At 38.9% G+C, this 21,904-nt stretch overlaps 1 protein-coding gene across 2 annotated transcripts in view; it reads right to left on the reverse strand.

The window, feature by feature from the left end:
• Nucleotides 1–1,536: 1,536 nt before the first annotated feature.
• The window catches only part of LOC137261002 (rab11 family-interacting protein 1-like), a 60,105-nt gene continuing 39,737 nt past the window's right edge, over nt 1,537–21,904 (reverse strand). The window contains exons 4-12 of one of the 2 annotated variants that reach the window (XM_067798608.1): nt 17,699–17,801; nt 16,906–17,034; nt 12,602–12,759; nt 12,132–12,256; nt 10,110–10,241; nt 8,259–8,373; nt 4,891–5,568; nt 3,924–4,072; nt 1,684–3,058 (exon numbers count right to left, since the gene is read on the reverse strand). In XM_067798608.1, coding sequence (XP_067654709.1) covers nt 2,906–3,058; nt 3,924–4,072; nt 4,891–5,568; nt 8,259–8,373; nt 10,110–10,241; nt 12,132–12,256; nt 12,602–12,759; nt 16,906–17,034; nt 17,699–17,801 — 1,742 coding nt within the window. In that variant the 3' untranslated portion in view covers nt 1,684–2,905. Of the gene's footprint in view, nt 3,059–3,923; nt 4,073–4,890; nt 5,569–8,258; nt 8,374–10,109; nt 10,242–12,131; nt 12,257–12,601; nt 12,760–16,905; nt 17,035–17,698; nt 17,802–21,904 lie in introns of both variants that reach the window. The other variant, XM_067798609.1, reaches the window with a different exon arrangement.

A 21,904-nucleotide genomic window follows, 5' to 3' on the forward strand; every position in this document is an offset into this window, starting at 1 on the left:
TTCAGTGAACTGTTCATTAACCATGATCATAGGATTCTTCAACCCCAAAGGTACAGAACCCTGCACAGTAAATTGTAGGCCTCAACATAACTGTGCCACCTGTGATACATCTCCATGGACACAATAACCAGTTAGAATCAGATAAGGGAATGTTTATCTGCCATAATAGTGAGTGATTGAGTGAGTTTAGTTTTAAGCAACACTCAGCAATATTCCAACTATATGGCAGTAGTCTGTAAATGATCGTGTCTGGACCAGACACTCCCGTAATCAACAGCATGAGCATTGATCTCACAATTGGGAGATCATGACATGTGTCAGCCAAGTCAGTGATCCTGACCACTCTAAGAGTGTAAGTTAGCATGAAACTAACAACTCATTAATTCAACAGTCTTTGAAGCTTGGTTTCCAAATACTGACATAGTACACCCCTAGTTGTGATGTCAGACGCTGGTAAAGACGAGGTCTGTAACAACTGTACACATCAGCACTTCATTGAGCATCGTCTTGATGTCGTTACTCCACATGTGACTAACTCTTGTGATTTTCTCACCATTTAACATTCTTCACCCAGAAGAGTAACCAAAAGATACACTCCACTTCAGCTGTCTATTCAAATTACCTGCTATTCAGATTTGCCCTTTCAATGACCATTTAGATGGTTGCTAGGAATAGAGTTTAATTATGAAAAACACAAACCTATGCACTAAGTCTGGATCCTATCTGATTTAAACTGAACTTCTTCTAATATAATCTAAAACATTATCCTGGCATATTATTTCATACTACAGCACTACTAGTTTTTCAAGACTAAACTCATATGTCGAATCCAACATTGAACAGAAATAAGCTCCTTACATGTCTGTACCTACAGTTCAGCACACACAAATATAAAAAATAACAATAAAAACCACATTACATGGTGCTTTTGGTGAATGAAAAAGTCCTAAGACAGTATATCAACGTCATTTAAACAAAAGTAATTTGAAAAAGTAATTCAAGAAATGTGCCTGATGAAGTATAAAATTCAGATTATCAATATGATCAATAATGTGCTGAGATGAATATGTAAGTAACAATCGGTGCTGACCAACTGACCATCTATGGTTGCAGAGGTCACAATGACATAGGTTTTGTAGAAAACACTAGATACTGTAAAAATATACAAAAATATGCATCATGCATGCTATATGACTTGTCTGGCTTAAAATGAGCAAAGGACTTCCTTCCTGACCAGATTGTGATCACTGACAGAAAACAACATATAAAATCATTCAAAATGACAATATTTAACTTGTAGGAATTTTTACGAAAGTAAATCAGGAGATTCAGCTCACTTGTTCAGGGTGTTTCAGGATTTTGCCTGTATTACAAGATCATGAGTCAAGGCCAGCTAATCTCCTTGCCCTTTGGTTCATGCCTAGCAAAACCGGCCGAGGGCCAGGTAATATCCTAAGTTGCTAACCAGATGGGCTAGTCAACATAGGCAATACACGAACTACTTTTCTAATGTTGTTTTTTGTAATAATATTCATATTTGGCTTTCATGAAGTTAACTCTTCAATTTTCAAGCTGCATGTCTGGACCAGTCAAATTAATGGTTGACATTTCACACACTGACTACACTGTCAAACTAAGACAACAGACAAACAAGAAGGTCACTGACTCTGATCACTTGCACTATTTTTTTGCACCTCTTATGATCAGAAAATATTGTCAGGGACTGCTTTAAGTGACAGACAGTACATCATATCCCTGGTGAATTCTAGAACATACATTTCACCAAGAATTTAAATTCCTTAGAATGACTGCTATTCAAGCTGAGTGTCTAACCTTGTCGAGCTGAGTGCCTTGCTTGGGTATATAAGCAGCATAGACTGCTTGTGTTCTAACGAATCAAGCCTATCCCACACAAAGTTTGAAATAATAGAATTCTATGACACCCTAGTTTTCCAACACTGACAATAAGTGACATCCCTTTGTGAATCTAATCAGAATTCAAATGGAGCACTGTTTGTGATTATGACACTAAGAACTGTTTTGTTGCAACAAAATCACTGAACTGATGAGAATGACTAACACCACACACTGTCCTATACAAGTAGGGGTTAATAATCATGAACTCAGCATATAAATTTTCAGATTGGCCATCATGAGAATACACAAAAAGGGTTATCAATAACTGGTTTATTGGCATTCTAGCAGTTGGTGAGTCAAAAATTAGGCATACAACCTTATGGATGAAAACTTCTTGTTTATTGCATAGGGCGATGCTTCGATGTAAATTCTTACACAGTTATCAAGCTAACACGTTCCAGCTTGGTGACTGTGTAAGAATCTTGCTCAAGGGTTACTAATAGTAATAGATATTCAGTACATTTTATGTAGGATAATGCACCATTTAGGAGCATCCTTGGCAAAATTACTTTTGGTTTCACAGAATACAGGAAAACCGGAAAATTTCCAAATTCAGTTATTGTTAAGTCAATTCTTATTTCAAGACAAGGCAAATTTATGACCAAATATGATAGGCTTCATGTGATTCTCAAAACATGTGACTCTACATTCATATTCTGATACATAGGCAGCTGGAACAATTGATCAGCTGATTCATATCAATACAGAATAAAGAAAATTGTGTTTTATGTTGATGAGCACCGGTTCATTGCTTAATTGTTTCATCTCACATAATACTAACTCATTAATCATTTGCTGAATATATCGCTAATTCTTAAAATATCAAAAACATCTTTCATAAAATCACATCAATGTATTGCTGTCTTCACTTTTTCAGTGAACTCTGTCAAAACACAGATACTCATATTCCTTCATAGTACCAGTGTACCAATGATATATAGTATGGTAACATAGTGTGGCATCGATATGCAAGTTGTTGGTGGCGCTTTTAGTGGCGAGGTGGGCGTGTCCGGTGTAACAGTCGTGGCTGAGTTTCCATCACACGGACAAGGAGGTCGTCGATGTAGCTCTCAAGGTCACCGATGTAGCGATCTTTACGAATCATCTGTGCCTTGTTCTGGATGACTATATGGACAAGTTCCTGAAACGACGGAGACAATGCACAAGGGAGGTAAGTCAGTTTGCTAGACCATAATCAGTTTTAAATAAAGTGTTTCGTGAGTTAGTGAGTGAGTGAGTTAGTGAGTATACTTTTACCATGCTCTTAGCAATATTCCAGCTATATCACGGTGGGGGCCACCAAAATGTACTTCACACATTGTATCTATGAGGAAAATTGAACCCAGCTCTTTGGCATGACAAGGAAACACTTGAACCACTAACCCACCTCACCACCCCCTGGTTTCTAGTAGACCAACATCTGCCACAATTATCACATGTATTGTTTGTAATGTTTAACATCACACTCTGCAATATATAAGCTTTAAGAAAGGTTCCTGTAAATAACGAGTCTAGACAAGAGAATCCAGTGAGTGATATCATGGGCAAACCATCAACACTGTCGAGTTAACAGGCATTACAGTAGCCTTGCCTGACCAGTAAATGTGGTGACTTCACAAAAAGTAGTGAGTGAGTTCAGTTTTATGCTGCAATCAGCAATATTCAAGCTATACAGCTGTGGTTTGTAAAATATTGAGTCTGGACCAGGGAATCTAGTGATCAACAGCATGAGCATTGATCTATACAATTGGAATATGTCATGACACGTGTGAACAAAGTCAGTCTGACCATCTGATTCCATTAGTCACCTCCATCAACAAGCACGGGTTACTGAAGCAATATCTTCACAGGTGACTTAGTGAAAGAATATGAGAGTGGATTTAGAGTTTCCAGAGCTATAACTGAGATGTCTGTTAAAAGGCAAAACTGTTTCTGCAGTCACTACAGTGTCTGTGATCTTGTCCTTCAAGAGACCATGTAACAGGATGGCCAGTGTCTAGTCTTACATCTTTGGTTAGGTTTCTGTACATGGCCATGAGGTCCTCGTGAGCGATGTTGGAGCTGCTGTGTTTGGTGGAGTCACTCATGTCGGAGAAGCTGTCATCATACAGCCCGGGGGGACGGAAGTCCAGGCCTTGCACAGTGTACCGCCGGCCTGCAGGACAGACACAATGTTAAGTCTCTAAATATATACTTTTGATAGAAACAAATGACTAATAGTTTTAACTGAAAAAGGAGCCCCAGTAAAATGGGAAATTCAGAACCTGAATCTTGAACTTGAGGAAATCTAGACTTATTTGCTTCATTTAATCCTTTAGTACTGGAGGAAGGGCTAGACTGCAGGGAAAATGATAAGGTTCAGGGACTGTGAGATAGAATAAGGAGCTCTCATCCAATAATGTGTGACCCAGTTAGATTGGAATTGAAGAGTGTGGGCTGGGGCGGGTAACCAGGACACCCGGGGTGGGTGGGTAATGAGTTGGATCCAGGTGCTCACCTCAATATCCCGACCCATTATGATCATATGACTGATAGATTAAACAATGTAATGTGTTATTCTTTCATCATTAAAAGGTTGTATCATCTGTGAAGATTTAGACATAATTTAAGTCACTTCTTTTGAATATAATACATGGTTAAGATATTGACAAAGTTTAGCCTCTGAGCTGAAGAATATACTGCCATTTCTAGCAATTTTCGTGTCAGGAATTACCGGTAATATAATAGGTTTCTGGAAAGGGTAGGCTAATATTGCATGGGGTATTCTGGTAGAAAATCTGGACCTGTCCCAGCCCTATGAAGAATAGTTAAAAGAGATGCACCTTACTAAAAGTGACACATGTGTCATTAAAACACGGAAACAAACTCAGGGCAGATTTGGAATCCAGTATCACCGGATACAATCCAGCATAATGGATGATATTAGATGACTGAGGAAGAGGCCTCTGAATTCTGTCAGTACTGTTTCCTCACCTTGTTTATTGAGTTTCCTGATCTTGTCTCTCTTGGACTTCTTTCTAAGAGCAACTTCCCCCTGTCCCGTCTCCCTTCGTAGAGACTGTATGGTGTTGGAAAGGTCCTCCCTTACCGCCACAACCTTCCTGCTGTTTGGGGGATGATGCTGATCGTGTTCTTGCCGGACATGCCCGTTTGGCATCACATCCTGACGAGAGTCTCTGTGACCATTTTCAGGAACTGAATCTAGGGCATTTCCTACACTGGGGCCTGAAGTTGTTTCTCCCGATTCCAGATTCCCATTCTGCATCACACCCTGTTTAACTGTCAATTCACTCATACTCTCTACATCTGCATCATTTTCCCGATTCAGGTCCTTAAGGAAAAGACGCCGTGGTCTGGCACGGGCCAAACCAGCATCAACCTCGTCTGACGAGGATGACTCTTCAGGCTCAGTTCGTTCCTTTATACTCTCATACATCGCTCGTTCACGTTTCTTGATGGCTTCCACGTACGAGGAGGTAGACGCCAGCTGTGTTCTAGGAGCAAGGGAGCGCATGGGTCCATGCATTATTATGGCTGTATCATCCTGGGACACTTGCTGTGGGTTGTATGGAGGGGGAGGAAGAGTGTAGTTGGAGAACTCCACACAGCTTCTTCTGTTTCCAGGCATGTACAGAGCTGCTGGAGGTGTGTCTGTGAAAGCAACAGAGCAAGTGAGTTGGTCAGTGAGTAATATGAATAACTCATTAGAATATGAACATACATCTCAACAACTTATGTTAAAAACAAGCAACCGTATAAGTATTTCAGGGGTTCAAAAATTCCATGTTTACCTTTCACGTAAACAAATTATGGTATCTTACTTGTCAGTGGGCTACTAGATAATATCCGCTTACAGTTTCAAACTGCAAATAAACTTGAATTTCACTTCATATCTGCTAAAAATGTAGCTATTAAATTTTGCAATAATTATTGAGTAGGGCTATCTTTCTTTGCTAGCTATCACTCTTCGATAAACATTATGTCATAATATCAGGGTAAATGGAAAATTAGTCAGGACAAGTTACTATCATAAAGTCACTTGTCCTATGGCAAGGGGCTTTTAAACAAGTTTTTGAACCCCTGTATTTACAATGTCTGTGTGGTTCAACACACTTTGACAACAGTAAATGCTTGATTGTAATTGGATAATCAACGTCATTGAGAGTATAAAATAACGTTATATACCTCTGATTTTCTAACACAGTATATATTATTTTTAGATCTCAATAACACAGTTATGGCAGAATGGAGATAAACATCCTATGTTGGAAAATCAGAGGCATACAATGAAATTACAATAGCTCTAAAATTTCTACGATATTCATAATCCAGGGCCTAGACATTTGAAGCTCTCTTAGCACTAAGATAGTCATAAGTTAATACTAACGTATGGCACTTACAACTACCTTAGCGCAGGGAAAGATTCGAAAATCTAGGCCCAGAGTTTTACATGACATGCAAATGTGCACTCATTATGCACAAATGTAGAGTATGGATTCAGAAAAAAACATTCACTGTGTCCAGAAGGATGTGCAATATAATTAATTTTTCCACAATACTGCTATGTCTTTGCTAAGTGTTTGGTTGTTTCAGAACAGTTACATGCAGCATTTGAAATAATAGCAGGCCCTGAAGCCCAGTGCCAGTTGTTATTGTATTGTGCCGGCAGTTTTAACAACTGCTGGTCCTTGTGGCCTTCAGTAAACTATTTGTACTTTTTTTCAAGTGGAATCTTTCCCCTGTTTCTTTGTTTGTTTCTTTTTTATCAACATTTGGGAATCATCCATAACCCATCCATTCTCTTCCCACAGAGGTTACTCCTGGCATATCTTCCTATGTAACCTCTGTTCTAATACGGTGTTTTCATGGTGTGAGTGTTCAAGACTCGTGATTGGAGGCATTCAGATTTAGTTGTGCAATCAGAGATGTTGTTTCAAGAGTGATCATTTGCAAGATCTCGGTAATTTCCGAATGCATCAGGAAAACTTGCCACTACCAGTTTTTGTTTCTGCAAACACATCATGGCGATTGATCCCTGCACTCTCTATTGCCAGTTTCTGATTTTCAGTTAAACATGAAATACCGAATCTTTCCTTCGCTCGTTGATGAACCAACTCCATCGGGGAGCTAAGTCTATTTAACGCGTGTTCTGATTGGATAGTAACAAGGGAGGTAATTCCTGTTGCGATTTTTTGCCGCAAGGGGATTTCTCTATGATCGGGAAATATGGCCGTCTTAGAACAGAGGAAGATATGACAGGAGTAACCTCTGTGGGAAGAGAATGTAACCCGTCATGCTATGATAACATACAATTTGACTAGTATTTCAGCACTTTGTGCATAGGTGTCAACACTAGTCTTTAACAAACAAAAAAGTCTCTCTGTGCCATAGGCTTTGCCAACTGATTTTGTAGAAACAGTCTGAAACTATGTATAGTGTAGTCTATTTTGTTTTTTGGCTTGATTTTACAAAACAAAAAAATTGACCTGTAGATTTCATTCAGGGTCTGAATGGCAAATTGAAGTATTGCAAACACTGGTTCCTTGGATCATATCATTCATCTGTCCACATGATCAATGAATGAGTCATTCCAAGCCCTATGGAAAGTATCAAAACATACAGTTCTCTACCCTGTTACTTCACAGCACCCTCATATTGCCTGCAAGACACCTTAAAACTAATAACAGTGTATGAAATAGTGTCTGCCCGGCGGCCTGCTGCTTGCTAGTCACATGGTGGCCTTACAACTTTATTTTTAACCAGCTCTGTAGGACAATCCATTTTCCAAGGGTTTGACCATGTCCTTGACTATGGGCAATATTTCAAACATAATTTATAAATGTGGTAGCTAGATGATGTCTGTATAGTTCATGATCAATCAAACCACAACTTCCACAGATCAGCCTGCCCATTTATCTAACTCTAAAAGTGATTGGTCTAGAGAATGCTTTCAACGAACAGTATTGTTCTTTCTGATAGTATGTAACAATCACACATCAATTCATTAATTACATTATTTTAACACCTTATCTCAGGGCTGGTTACATGTTAACAGGGCCAGCAACATTTTCAGTTATCAGCCCTGTGGGCTTGCTGGGTATCTTTGGAGTTTCACACGCTGCTAATAATTAGGTGTCCCTGGGATGTTCATGTTTGTGAGTCAAGGTAAAACCCTGTAATCCAATGATATGCTATATTTCGTCTGCATGATATAATGTCGTGTATAAGGATACATGCACTGTAAATACATGACAGATGTTGGTTAAAATGACAAAGGCATTATGTTAGATATGTACAGAATATGAAGAAATAACACATGACATGGTTATTGCCTCCCTCACCCTGGACTAACTCCTGGGAGTGGGTGTGGTTGTTGTTGATGTTGCGGCTTCCACGGTCCAAGGACATGGACTTGATGTAGGCTGCTGACATGCTGTAGCTCCGAGACAGCGCCTCCTGCACATCATCATCATCATCATCATCATCATCATCATCATGTGCACATACATTGCAGCCACTAATATGAAGGATTATTTATATAATTATGAGTAGATACTGTGTGAGTGCCATTTCCTGTGAATCTTGTTTCATCCTGTGAATTATCTGTCTTGATCTAGGACCAACCAAGAAGGGACACCAAGAAGTTGATGACACAGCATGGTTTGTTAGTACATTTTGGTGAAATGCTTCACTCAGCAATATTCCAGCTACATGATGGTGGACTGTAACTGAGGAACAGACAATCCAGTGATTGATACTGTGAACAATGATGTACCATACTGGGACACTATGAATCAAGTCACCGGGACTGTCATGACTGGTTCTATGACGATAGGTTCTGTGACAACCCAATCATTACGTTTCTTTTTCAGCCAGGTAGGTTTCTAGGGCCCTGCTCAAACTGGGACTCCCAGTGGGGTCAGTCACCCTCACAACATGCTGTGACCAGTTGACCCACTGACCAGGTCAAGTATGACACCACATGATATCAAGAAAACTATTCTTAACATTCACAAATGCAGACATACACAAATGGCCAAGGAAAGAGAGTGAAGTGTACATAAAATATCACTACAATCACATCACCACACAAGGGTTGTCCATAGGGGACCATGCCTTGAAATAATTTTCAAACAATCCACAAAAACTGTAAAAGAAATAATGAAAAATGTTATTACCCATCACCTATAACTACTCATAAAAAGAAATTTCCATTTCATGCTATTAGTAAGCCCATCAACAGTAGCTAGGAGGGGATAAAACTACACATGCAAACACAAGGCTAACAGGTACAAACACACATGGATATTACTCATGCAAAAACAAAGGTCATTAGTTCTGCATGCAATGAAACGCACAGTGTTGAAGAACATGGTGGTAGAAATACTGGACAACATTCCAAATCTAATAATAATATTTAGCAACTTGTATATTTGTCATGCTAAGAGAGTGAACGTTGATTTGCAGTCAAAAACACTAAAACTTTATCATAAAGCAAGAAAATAACTGAGTCCATGACAAACCAGTGGTTGATAGTATGAGCATGTATTCTAACTGATGGGCTAACATGACTCAGTCTGCTGTGGTGCATACTGTAAATGACTGCTGGTTGGCTGGTTCAAAATACAGTGCACAAAAAACTGTATACATTCTGCTAAGTTTTAACCACAGAATTTGCCAAATTCACCTTCCAGCTTTTCAAAGATAAATAGGAAATATTAAACAGAGAACATTAAATACACCTTCAACATATCACCCTGTCATTTCATTTGTGCATTCACTAGGCAAGGGTGGACCATGAGTTTAGGGTCCATCAATTCACTGTGTAGACCTGGATCTGATCCAGACTTGTTTGTTTACAAATCGCCACCATATAACTGGAATATTGTCAAGTGCGGCATAAAACTAAACACACTCAATCTAGGTGTGTCAGCACCATATCCATGCTTGTTGGGTCTGTGGTAAATGTCTAAGATCTGTGTCACTTCATGCTTTCTGCCTCCCCCATCAACCTGACAAACCATGATATGATTGGAATACTGTTAAAAGCAGCGTGAAGCCCACCTCATTGACTGATAGTAGCACAACAGGTATAAAAAAAACAGAAATTCCAGAAAACATGCTACCATCACCACATTAAACCAATTACTGCTGACTCAGCATCCAAGAGCATTAATCATACATATACCAACCCCAGTCTGATCATTAGGCATCCAGCTAGATCGCTCAACATCGAGCGCGGGGAAATTATTGCTGGGTGTTTGTCCGACATGGCGAAGGTTAGGGTGTGAGCTAGACGTCCGACGCAGGTACGCAGAGTTGGCCTAGACAGTGGTCACATATATAGAGTGAGTGAGGGATATCTACAGCATGAAGTGGTTACCATGGTTACACACACAGGTCCAGAAAACAAAAGAATCCTTGTTTACTTGCAAGTGCTCGACTTCTTGGCAAAAAGTAATTATTGTTCAATTTGTTCCATTTTGGGTTTCATTAGCCACATAACTATGAGTAGAATGTTTTTTATTAAACATTAACCATCAACACATAATCATTCAGTTATAATATACTGAACAGCAAAAGAAACACAATATTTGAAAAAAAAATCTCATAAAAATAGTTTAAAAATTGATAAAAAAAGTCATAGTAGCGTTTCTTTTGCTGGTCAGTATGCTTATCACAACTTTTATTTCATCATCATTTGTCTAATGTTTTTCAGGTGATAATATCATTTTCTGGACCATATCTCACATTTGCATTGCCACGCTCATAATATCATCCCACTGACCCAGTTTTATTATGCAGGAGGACAGTAATTATAAGCTCTGTCTCTATGGTAACATCAATCTGCTTTCTGTAGTACTGCAAGTTACCACACAAGAACAAATCTACCACTGAACTAGGACCATGTGGGTAATTAAAGCATGGCTTTGCAAAAATGAGACATATGTGAACATATTAGTACATTCTAGCGGATGATATATATTGTAGTGAATACATAATGACTCCATTATATGTCACATTGCCAACTGGCCATGAAGACCCAAAGCTACTGTTTCTTCAGCATAGAAATCCATTGCTATCAATAGCTGACACTTTATATGGTTTTACAACAAGTATGATATGTTAGGGGCCAGTTCTAATTTGGACACCTCATAGGTTAATGAATATGTACGTATCCCATCATCTATGTCATACCACTGTACTTCCAGCCAGATATGTTTGCAAATCAGTCACATTTTAAAAGGATGTTGACAAAATATTCATGTTAATCAATAAATACTTCCTTACTTTTGTACAATATTAAAATTCTGTGTTTGTCTAAGCATCACAGAACAGATAACTGTGGGCTTTTAAGATCAGTTGATAATGTTTGGCATACAACTGTATATATGATGTCTTATCATGATAATCATAGCAGATAATCAATAATGCTCACATTTGTTGTCAATATAAACATAAATGGAATCTACAGTAGTTCAAGCTGTTCATAAGGATGATAATTACATTACAATTTACTTAATTTAATATATTCATATAGAGTATGTATTATGAAATGCATTTATGAAAGTAGTGGTTAGGAAGGTATGATGAGAGTAGATATAGGTCAAGAGTACATAAACATGAAGACAGGCACTGTAGACAGTCACCAAGTGTGTAGAATACATGTCATCAAGAGTATGCACAGAAACAACTGAATACTGAGTTTGGACACTGCTTCATGTATTTCTGGTCACAATTATTTTCATGTTTCCTATGAAATCTTTTTCTTTCATGATTTCATCTTTCTCAAAGACAAATCAAAGTGAAGTAATTTCTTACACAATTATCTTTACAGAAAATTCTTTTCATCACAGCAACCATAAGAATGCAGCCCTGGGTATTATTCAAAAGACTGCTCGATGTTTCTGATGTCTGGGTTCCTTGCTGTGCAATTATTTGATTCACGGGTGTAAAATGCAATATTTCTGTAAGACTAGTATTTCTGTGCATGCTTAGAAAACACCTGTTCATACACATACAATGAATCAAGGAAATAAATTTGTGATTTCAAACACAAAGGCAACATTTCCTGCAGAACTGTTGTGGAATATTTGTCAAAACTGTTGCATGCAATCAATTGTTAAAATTTTAGTCAAATGTCAATCAGTTGTTGCTATTTAAAGCAACAGTCCATTGGTGTGATGTGACATCTGCTAGGAAAGACCTTTCACCTCCTTATTTTCCTCAAAAACAGGATCTGTTCCCGGTCGCCATTGGCGACGATCAGATTTGCTTCCTTCAGGGTCTTTCCTATTTTCTCGAAAGGATTTGCTTCTGGACAGACCCAGTTTGTCCCCTGAAATTAATCATTCAATCATCATCATCATCATCATCATCATCATCATCATCACACAGAGGCCACCATCTTGGTTGTACTTGGCATTAGTACTGATACAGATGTGTTTTTAACCATCATAGTTTTTAACCAGGTTGACATTTCGGTGCCCCTTGACTAAACAGAAGGAGAACAGCTGATTAAGGACTATGAATAAATGACGGTTACAGTGACTTCAATTACTTTGTCTGTGATCAGATGTTCTGTCAGGCATCAGAGAATGAGTGTATCTAAAGAGTGCTTAAAAACTGAAAGGCTAGTAAAAATGTCCTCCATCCTGACAAATACATCTTTAAAGGGTCTCACCTACGGCACTTGCTAGGTTCCGTATTGAAGAAGACCGTTTCTTAAGACCTGGTCCAATGTTTGTCCGACTTTCCACATGAAAGGTCAGTTTGACCTCTAGTTCTCCTCGCAGCTTGTTGTCTTGTCCCTTGGATGGCTTGTTCTTCAGTGTCACCCATCTACAAGTACATACACTAAACAGTCACAGTGCTGTTTAGATACAAAATATATCTATCCAGACACATAACATATGACATAGCTAATGACTATGCTAAGATACTAGTCATTGACCAAAACGGCATTACCAACACAGGTATCAGCTAAACATAGCCCTCACGAAAGATGTCAGAGTGAATGCTGGGAGACAAAAAGACAGTGCTGCTGAACATTGTATACCGTTCAACTATTGATCACATAATCACATTACAATTCCATATAGATATACACTTCATAAAAGAAAATCAGTTTTGTTGTCAAGGAAAGATAAAGAATATCTATAAAAATTAGACATAAGTGGATCATGAGCTTTGAGGGGAGGATACAAATCTTACCAAACTGATGATGTGACTTCAGAAAGTGAGTTAATGTATGACATGAGGCAAGTCACAAATGTTTATTCCGTTAAAGAGTGAGTGAGTCAAATTTTATGCCTCAATCAGTAATATTCCAGCTGTATGGCAGTAGTCTGTAAACAACTGAGTCTGAACTTGACAATCCAGTGATCAACATCATGAGCATCATTCTACACAACTGGGATATGATGACACGTGTCAAGCAAGTCAGTGAGCCTTTAACCACCTGATCATGACAGTCGTTTTACTAAAAATCCACGGTCATGATGATCACAGACTTCTGGCATGCGGAAGGGGAGCAACTCTATACAGAGCGTTGTGGTTCATCAGACAACAGGGTAACCCATGTGTCCAATAGATGGCCTGATTGAAGACTATACACCTGGTGAGTGTTCAAAATACCTGTCTGCCTGACCACCAGGGATGGGTTGTATTTAACACAGACTGCCAGATTCCTAAATTCACCTGCCTGACAGATGGGTTAAAATTTAGATATGTACATAAAGCTATTCATCATATTTCAGCATGGCAAATCATCATCAATTAACTCATAAAAATAAATGATGAATTCCAAATGGCTGATACACTACGTACCTTGTCAGCCGTAAATTATGTGGGCAGGTAAGTTTTGTTCAGGGCTGGCAAGTTTAACTTCTAACCTATCCTGAAATTTCCATACCCTGCTTGTACACCACAAAATTACCTCACAAGAACTACAAGTTTTATGTCAGCCTACAAAATGAGCCCCATGTGGCCATTTTAAGTACAAAGTCTCATTTAGAGTATCTAAAATTCTAGGTACTTTTTAAACAACCTGCTTTACAAAGACCTTGACACAAAATCTCATTCAAACTTCAAGTCAAGGAACACTTTGTACACAGTGTTAAGTTCTAGCATGTATTTCCTTTTACATTAACAAAAGAATGTTGGCAAGCATTTCACATCAGCCCTATCAGTTACCCACTAATTGGGCTATTCTGGTAATGAATTCCAACTGCTTCTTGAAATGACAGAAAAACGTCTTATTAATAATTCACATGTGTCATGCCAGTCTTGTTTAAAAAATGTTATCAGGAAGATTAATCATCCTAATGCCTCCCATTAAGTCTTTCCTTTGCTGATGAATTAATAATAAGTTGTAAAGAATACACTTTGTTTTTAAACAATTTTTGTACGTTTTATTGAAGCAGTTGTTTTTTCGTTTGTTGTTTAAAACCACTCAGACTATAACAGTCTTATGATAACCTGTTAATAAATAACAAACCTGTGATTGATGTAGTGAGCAACGAGCCATGACTTTATCATATGGTGACAAGTATCTGACAATTCCATGCATTAAGTCAGGTCTTACAACATGTATAGATCATTGGGACCAGTTGTTACACTTAAGTCTCAAAGGGAATCTTATTAAAGATTTTTGAGATGGTATCGTCAGAACACAAAGTGTATTGATTACATCAACACTTTACAATAATGACACTTTAAGATATTCACTTTGTTATTGTTGCATGTACTTAATAGTTAATGTGTTACTGTGCCTCTCTGGGGAGACATGTCTTCTACTGACTTTAAGAACAGACCTGCATGAAGCAGCAGGCAGTGAGTGAGTGAGTGAGTGAGTGAGTGAGTGGGTGTGTGGGTGAGTGAGTGAGTGAGTGAGTGAGCGAGCGAGCGACACAGCTATATGATGGCGGTCTGTTAATAATCGACTCTGGACCAGACAATCCAGTGATCAATATGAACACGATGATGTGAGGCAACCAAGTCAGAGAGCCTGGAGCCTGACCACCTACTGCTCTTAGTTATGGTTTGTTGAAGACCTGTTGAATTCTAACCCATATCATCATGGGTGTGTTGTCCGTAGAACAGTCAGTTCTACATCACTTATGACCATACAGAAAGAATGTGCGGAATTCCATGAACCTTTACTGACATTTACTGCAGACTTGGATGTTGACCTCTGACGAGTTCTACATAAATCACTGATATCAATGGCTAACTGGTTGTAATGAAATCATGAACAATGGATGACGTCATCGTCAATTATATTCAACAATGCACTCACAGGAATACCATATAACACACCTCTTTGGAAATAGTGCAATTAATGAAACAATCGTTATGATGTCCACTGAGAAGTACTGAAAATAGTTCCACATGTGCCTTTAGGGGTAATATTTTCTACTGGTATATTCACGATATCTGTCCAGTATGACACAAATGGGAGGACAAATCTCGGACACGTAATTTCCCCGGATGTCAACCAGCCTGATGATATGGATGTAATGAAATGATCTCATCCTCATTTTCTAGGGTCATTTATGAGCCATCTTGGAGACTACATTGTTGTGAAGGTGGATAGTTATATCTCTGTAGCTAACACAACCCATGCTTGCCATAAAAGGTGACTCAGCTTGTCGTAAGAGGCGACTAACGGGATCGGGTGGTCAGACTCGCTGACTTGGTTGACACATGTCATCGGTTCCCAATTGCGCAGATCGATGCTCATGTTGTTGATCACTGGATTGTCTGGTCCAGACTCGATTATTTACAGACCGCCGCCACATAGCTGGAATATTGCTGAGTGCGGCGTAAAACTAAACTCACTCACTCACTGTAGCTAACAGTACCTAGAATCAATAACATGATAATTCTGACAGGAATATGTGACCCTTTCACTTGAATTCCAGTGATTGCCTGAGGATTCAAAAGTATATGCCCTGAGCAGCAAAAGGATTTTATAACATTGGTTGAAGATTAGTGATTGTTTGATCTTACTCTTTTAAGTTTTATATTGAAGTATTTTACCACTGTATTGTGACATGATCCAATATGATGACGTAAAATCAAAACTTCTCATCCTTTTTGGATGTTGACCAAACTAGCACCAAAGCTATATTTATACTACAAAATCAAGATACCCATGAAGATTCTGGTTAGAAGTGATCTTCAGCAACCCATGCTTGTAAGAAGTGACTAATGGGTGGTCAGGCTTACTGATATGTCATCATAACTGTGTAGAGCGATGCTCATGCTGTTGATCATTGCATTGTCTGGTCCAGATTTGACTATTTGGTCACCACTGCCATATAACTGAAATATTGTTGAGAGTGGTGTTAAACAACAAACTAAAAATGAGAAAAAAAAAGAACCTTTAAATGCCTATTACTTTGGCCCCTCTCCGACCTTGTACTGTTGGTGTCTTAGACAGCCCTCTATGGCATGTACCCCTTGCCTCCCCTTTCATGGCCCCTACTTACTGACTCTTGGGCCTCTTTCCGACCTTGTACTGTTGGTGTCTTAGACAGCCCTCTATGGCATGTACCACTTGCCTCCCTTTTAGTGGCCCCTACTTACTGACTCTTGGGCCTCTTTCCGACCTTGTACTGTTGGTGTCTTAGACAGCCCTCTATGGCATGTACCACTTGCCTCCCTTTTAGTGGCCCCTACTTACTGACTCTTGGGCCTCTCTCCGACCTCGTACTGTTGATGTCTTAGACAGCCCTCTATGGCATGTACCCCTTGCCTCCCCTTTCGTGGCCCCTACTTACTGACTCTTGGGCTTCTCTCCGACCTTGTACTGTTGGTGTCTTAGACAGCCCTCTATGGCATGTACCACTTGCCTCCCTTTTCGTGCACCCTACTTACTGACTCTTGGGCCTCTCTCCGACCTTGTACTGTTGGTGTCTTAGACAGCCCTCTATCATGTCTATGGCATGTACCCCTTGCCTCCCTTAAGTGGCCCCTACTTACTGACTCTTGGGCCTCTCTCCGACCTTGTGATCCCACATTGGGATGGAGGCGTACCCCAGGAAGTCATCAGACAGAACCCCTCTGTGGTAGATGTTAACCTCAATCTCAGAGTGCATGTGAGGAATAGGGCTGGCAGAAAAAGAAAGATATGTTTCCATCAAATGATTACCTCCCCTTCTGCATTCTAAATCATGTGGCCAGCTACTTTTGAAATGTTTGTAGCCCTACAGACTTCTTAAGCCCTTCTTAACACACTGGCTATGATCAAGAATTCTTAGGGCTATGAATGTTTCGAGTATAAAGGTCCTGGTCAATTACAAGTTAGATTTTGTTCACTGATAATATCAAACAAATAGGCTTGAGAATTAGATTCAAGATGGTATAAGTCGATTAGGGACTGTTGTATAATGTACAATGTGAATGACCCTTTCCCCCAAACACACACACATACAAATTATGTTCAATGTGACACCTCCCATATGTCATGTACAAAATCAGTGATGCTCTCCCTCTTCACATAACTTTAAAGCATAAACTCTCTAACACTGAAACAATTGTTTGAAAATGTCATATTAGTCAGGATTTTGAATACTTTAACAGCATAACTTAAATCAAACACTGCAACCTGTTCCTTCACTTCTGCACCAATTACAAAGATAAGAAAGCTATATCTGTCTCAAGTTAAACATATGTTCCCACTGAAAGATTCACTAAACACATAGGTTGTGATCACTTGTTTAAACTACCTTCTCATGTTTACATGTGAAGAACATAATGCTGCAGTTTGACTTACAGGTCACATTCCTCAAACCACTCTGGGTTGTGGGCATTCTTGATGGTGGATGTTTGATACTTCTCCTTCCCCAGCTGGATGGTGACAAACACGTCATTGTTACCTGGAACAAAAACACTGTAACCTGTAATTTACACAACAATACATGGAACAAACACATTGTTACCTGTAACTTGCACTATGATACCTGGCACAAACATATTACTACCTGTAATTTACACAATGATACCTGGAACAAACACATTGTTACCTGTAATTTATACAACCTTGCATGCTTCCTGTAATTAACAAAGACTGTTTTACCTGTAATTAACCCGACTATTAGCACAACAAACACAAATTTACCTGTAAACACTTCTTTGTTACCTGTAACTAACCAACACATTGTTACAGGTGCACATAACACAGACAACACATAATCTTTCCACATAACAAACATATCAATGTCCCTGTAACAAGCATTTCACAGTCACCAGTAACTAACAAACACATGCATACTTGTGGGAATTAATAAACAAATGTGCTCATATTTACTCTTAAAGAGGTACCATGGTGACAATGCCTACTAATTCACCATACTGTAGCACTTCACATAGACTGATGAATATATATAATTTTGACAAATAATAAAAAGTCAGAAACACATGGGATCTTTTAAAGTTGAAAAGGATGCTTTTCATTAATGGCTGCAGTATTGCGGAAAGGGTTGGTCAAGAGGGAAAATTAAAGGTAGGTCTGAGATGGTGAGACAGATACAGTTCATGCAATAGCTAAACGATAAATCCAAACCATGGATATCAGCAGCTATTAAGATGCCTTTGTACGAGTCTGTCAAGAGCTGCAATGTTTGATGTTTATCATAAATCATTTGACACTAATCACAGATCAAGACATGGAGAGGATATTTCTCAATCTTTAGAAAGAAGAAAACTATTTTCACTACGCAGCTGGACCATACAAAATCTCCATCCTGGAGGATGCAGTAACACAAGGCCACATCGAACACTCTCTGCATGTGGTCGGTTCCTTCTTTGTGATTGCACTACTAATTAAGCTGATCACTGCAAGATTGGAAGGGACTACTATCTGATTGAATACAATTGTCATGACAACTGATAAACAAGTTTTTGCTTGGCTGACCAAGCTAAGATTGTTTGTTTCCAGCACCTGCATACATCACTGCAGACCAGGAAATGGACATTGTAAATTGACCATGGGTAGTCAGTCAGGAAAATGTTATTCAGTCTACACTGTCACTGGAAAGAAGTTCCAAGGGACCCATTGCTTTTGGAAACCAAGACATTTTCTCCATAATGTCCCCAAAGCCCTTAAAAGTACCTACATTTACAACTTTTTTTTAAACCATAACATTGAGGTCTTGTGCAAACAGACCACAGGTCAGAAGCAATATGACTCATGGATTCAACTCATACGGCAGACTGGCATGTCTGACGACTGTAAGTTTGTACAACACAGTACACCTTACATGACTGCCTTGTTACCTGTGCACCGTTTTTTGTTGCACAGTTTGTTGCAAATACTATGACATGTAGAGGGTAAACATGAAAGACGTGATGACGAAGATGCATGAAATAGATGCTGGAAAGAATAGGTCCTTTTGGTCACCTGAAAATCTAAGCCAAATAATCCAGTGATCGACATCATGAGCAACAATCAATTCTTTGGAGTCAATGATATCAACCAAGGCACCGAAAATCATCTTTTATAAAAGTCACATAGAAAGTGTACAAAATGTCTCTGCTTGGCTAGTGTGGTGTTGCATTTAAAGCATCAGCTCATCAAACTGAGGATCAAGGTCCCATTTCCCATAAGGGTATAATGTGGAATTAAGTCCTAATTCTGGTGTTCCTGCTGGAATATTGCTGGAATATTGCTAAAAGTGGCATAAAACTAACCTTACTCACTTGACTATCTGAAGCAAGCACAGGTTGTTATGGGCTAATTCTAACAATCGCCATTACAAACGTAGGCAACAATGTACAACCTCAGAGCTTGCGTGGTAAACTGCGTGACAGAGATGTTGAAAAAACTACTACCCAAGGACTATTTTGATCCTATTTCAATGGGTCTGTGGCCAGCTTTGATGTAGATAGATCAATACTTTTACAACTGTCTCAACTGCCCCTTCACACAAACCTTCTCGCTGTTTGTGTGGATTTCTACATTTCAAATTACTGCTACAACCACAACGATAACAATTAAGCGCAATTCGTAGTGCAACCGGAAATTGAGTCATGTCGATTCCATTATTGTCATGACCCAATCATGGGGTTTCTGAAAACACAATTATTTGATCAACTGAAGCCTCTGTCAACATGTCTGTGTGGTAGACAACTAGTTTTTTCCTTTTCAGACATAACTGTCTCTCTGCAGACCTGAACAACCCTTCTGCATCATTCTGTGTGAACACAAACAACTGATGGTTATGTAGTGGTCAAATGTGCAGCCTATTAAAAGGCATAGGGAGGTCCAACATTATGGCTGTCAAACTGGACAGAGACAAATCCCAATTTATGAAAAAATGGCACCATGTGAAACTGTCATGAATTTATTACATGGAAATGCTAGCTGGAAACATTTACTGCCTGTTCCATGGTATCATGAACCATGCAGATCCAAGAGAGAATTGATCTTCAGTGACCTATGTCTGTTATGTGAGTGAGCAAGTTCAAATTTGATGTCACTTTGGCAATATTTCAACCATATAATGACTAAATATAGTGACACAATATAGAAATAAAAATTGAAGTTAATTTATGCAAAAACAAATTGTCGACGAAGGACAGTAAAACAACTAGAATATCACAGATAGAAATGTAAAACATGCAGCTGAATCTAAAACTTTAACCTACTGAGGAAAGCACAATATAGAAACAGGCTATAGATTTCCTCCTGAAGGGGGATCACGCAGGTGGTCCAACATGTGTAGGACTGTCCTATCCAGACTTGATTATTTACAGACAACCACCATATAGGTGGAATATTGATGAGTGTGGTGTAAAACTTAACTCACTCACTGTCATAACAAAAGGACATCTCCTACATCGCCTGTACATGTACAAACCCTACAGATACCTTTCAACACTGCATGAATTTGAGCAAGTGGGCTTCTTTCAGTTGTGTTACTGACATTAAATAATCATAATCTGACTAATTCAGGTGGGAATATGTCTTCATCACAATTTTGCCTACCATTATCTTAACTGTGAATATTCAGACTGAATAATTCATGGTCAACTTGGCTGAGTTCTCTCAAAGATTAGATTTTAGATTCACATTTTCACAACATGAGCTCATTATTCTTGACAAGGCATGAAAAGAAAATTAGAATGAATTACATTAGCTTGTATTTACATGTAGTTACAGGAAAGAGATTTTTGCAGTCTAAGTAAACTTATCCTCAGTACTTTTCGTTACACTCCACTACTGAGTCTAACAAATCCTTATGGGAGGTCCCGTCAGGTAACCTTTGAGATTGACCAATCAGAATACAGTTTACCAAAGCGTGAAAGTGCACATTCACACATACCTTTTGAACTTTTATCTCGAAAAAGTTCGTACCCGAACGATTCCGAATGCTATTTAGCGTACGCTCGCTTCCGGGTGATGCACACGGCGTACATACAACCATGACAGCGGTGAGTAAACAGTCGCTGAAAATGGTGCTTTGGCAATATTCAAGGATGTCATCTTGCTGAACTATTAGCTAATGGTAACCATGTCAACAGAAACCCCAAAGCCTATATATTGCAGGTCAAATAATTGTGTTATATGCGGATTTTTGTTTGTGGAGAGATCTGTGTCAATGACTTGAATATTTTGAAAATCCCTCCGATCCCTAAATAGTAGCTGTTGTCTGATTGGTTAAATCTATTTAACCGTCTCGCGTTTGACTGGACGGTCATTGCTCGCTCAAAGGTTACCTGACGTGACCTTCTACTAGGTTTTGTTAGACTCAGTGGTGGAGTGTAATGAAATACACTGAGACTAAGTTTACTTAAAGTGGAGATTTTTTTTACATGTCAAATATATACTTTGTTTTACATGTATATATCTTGTACATGTCTTACACGAAGGATAATACCAGTGAAGATTCAGGTAAGACCGGATCCTCGACCATTCATCTTCAGGAAGTTTGCACTTGGTTCCCCAAAGTTAGTGGAGAAATCTTCGATGTAATCATAT

This window comes from Haliotis asinina, chromosome 14 (genome assembly GCF_037392515.1).
Source record: "Haliotis asinina isolate JCU_RB_2024 chromosome 14, JCU_Hal_asi_v2, whole genome shotgun sequence".
Classification (NCBI taxonomy): domain Eukaryota; kingdom Metazoa; phylum Mollusca; class Gastropoda; order Lepetellida; family Haliotidae; genus Haliotis; species Haliotis asinina.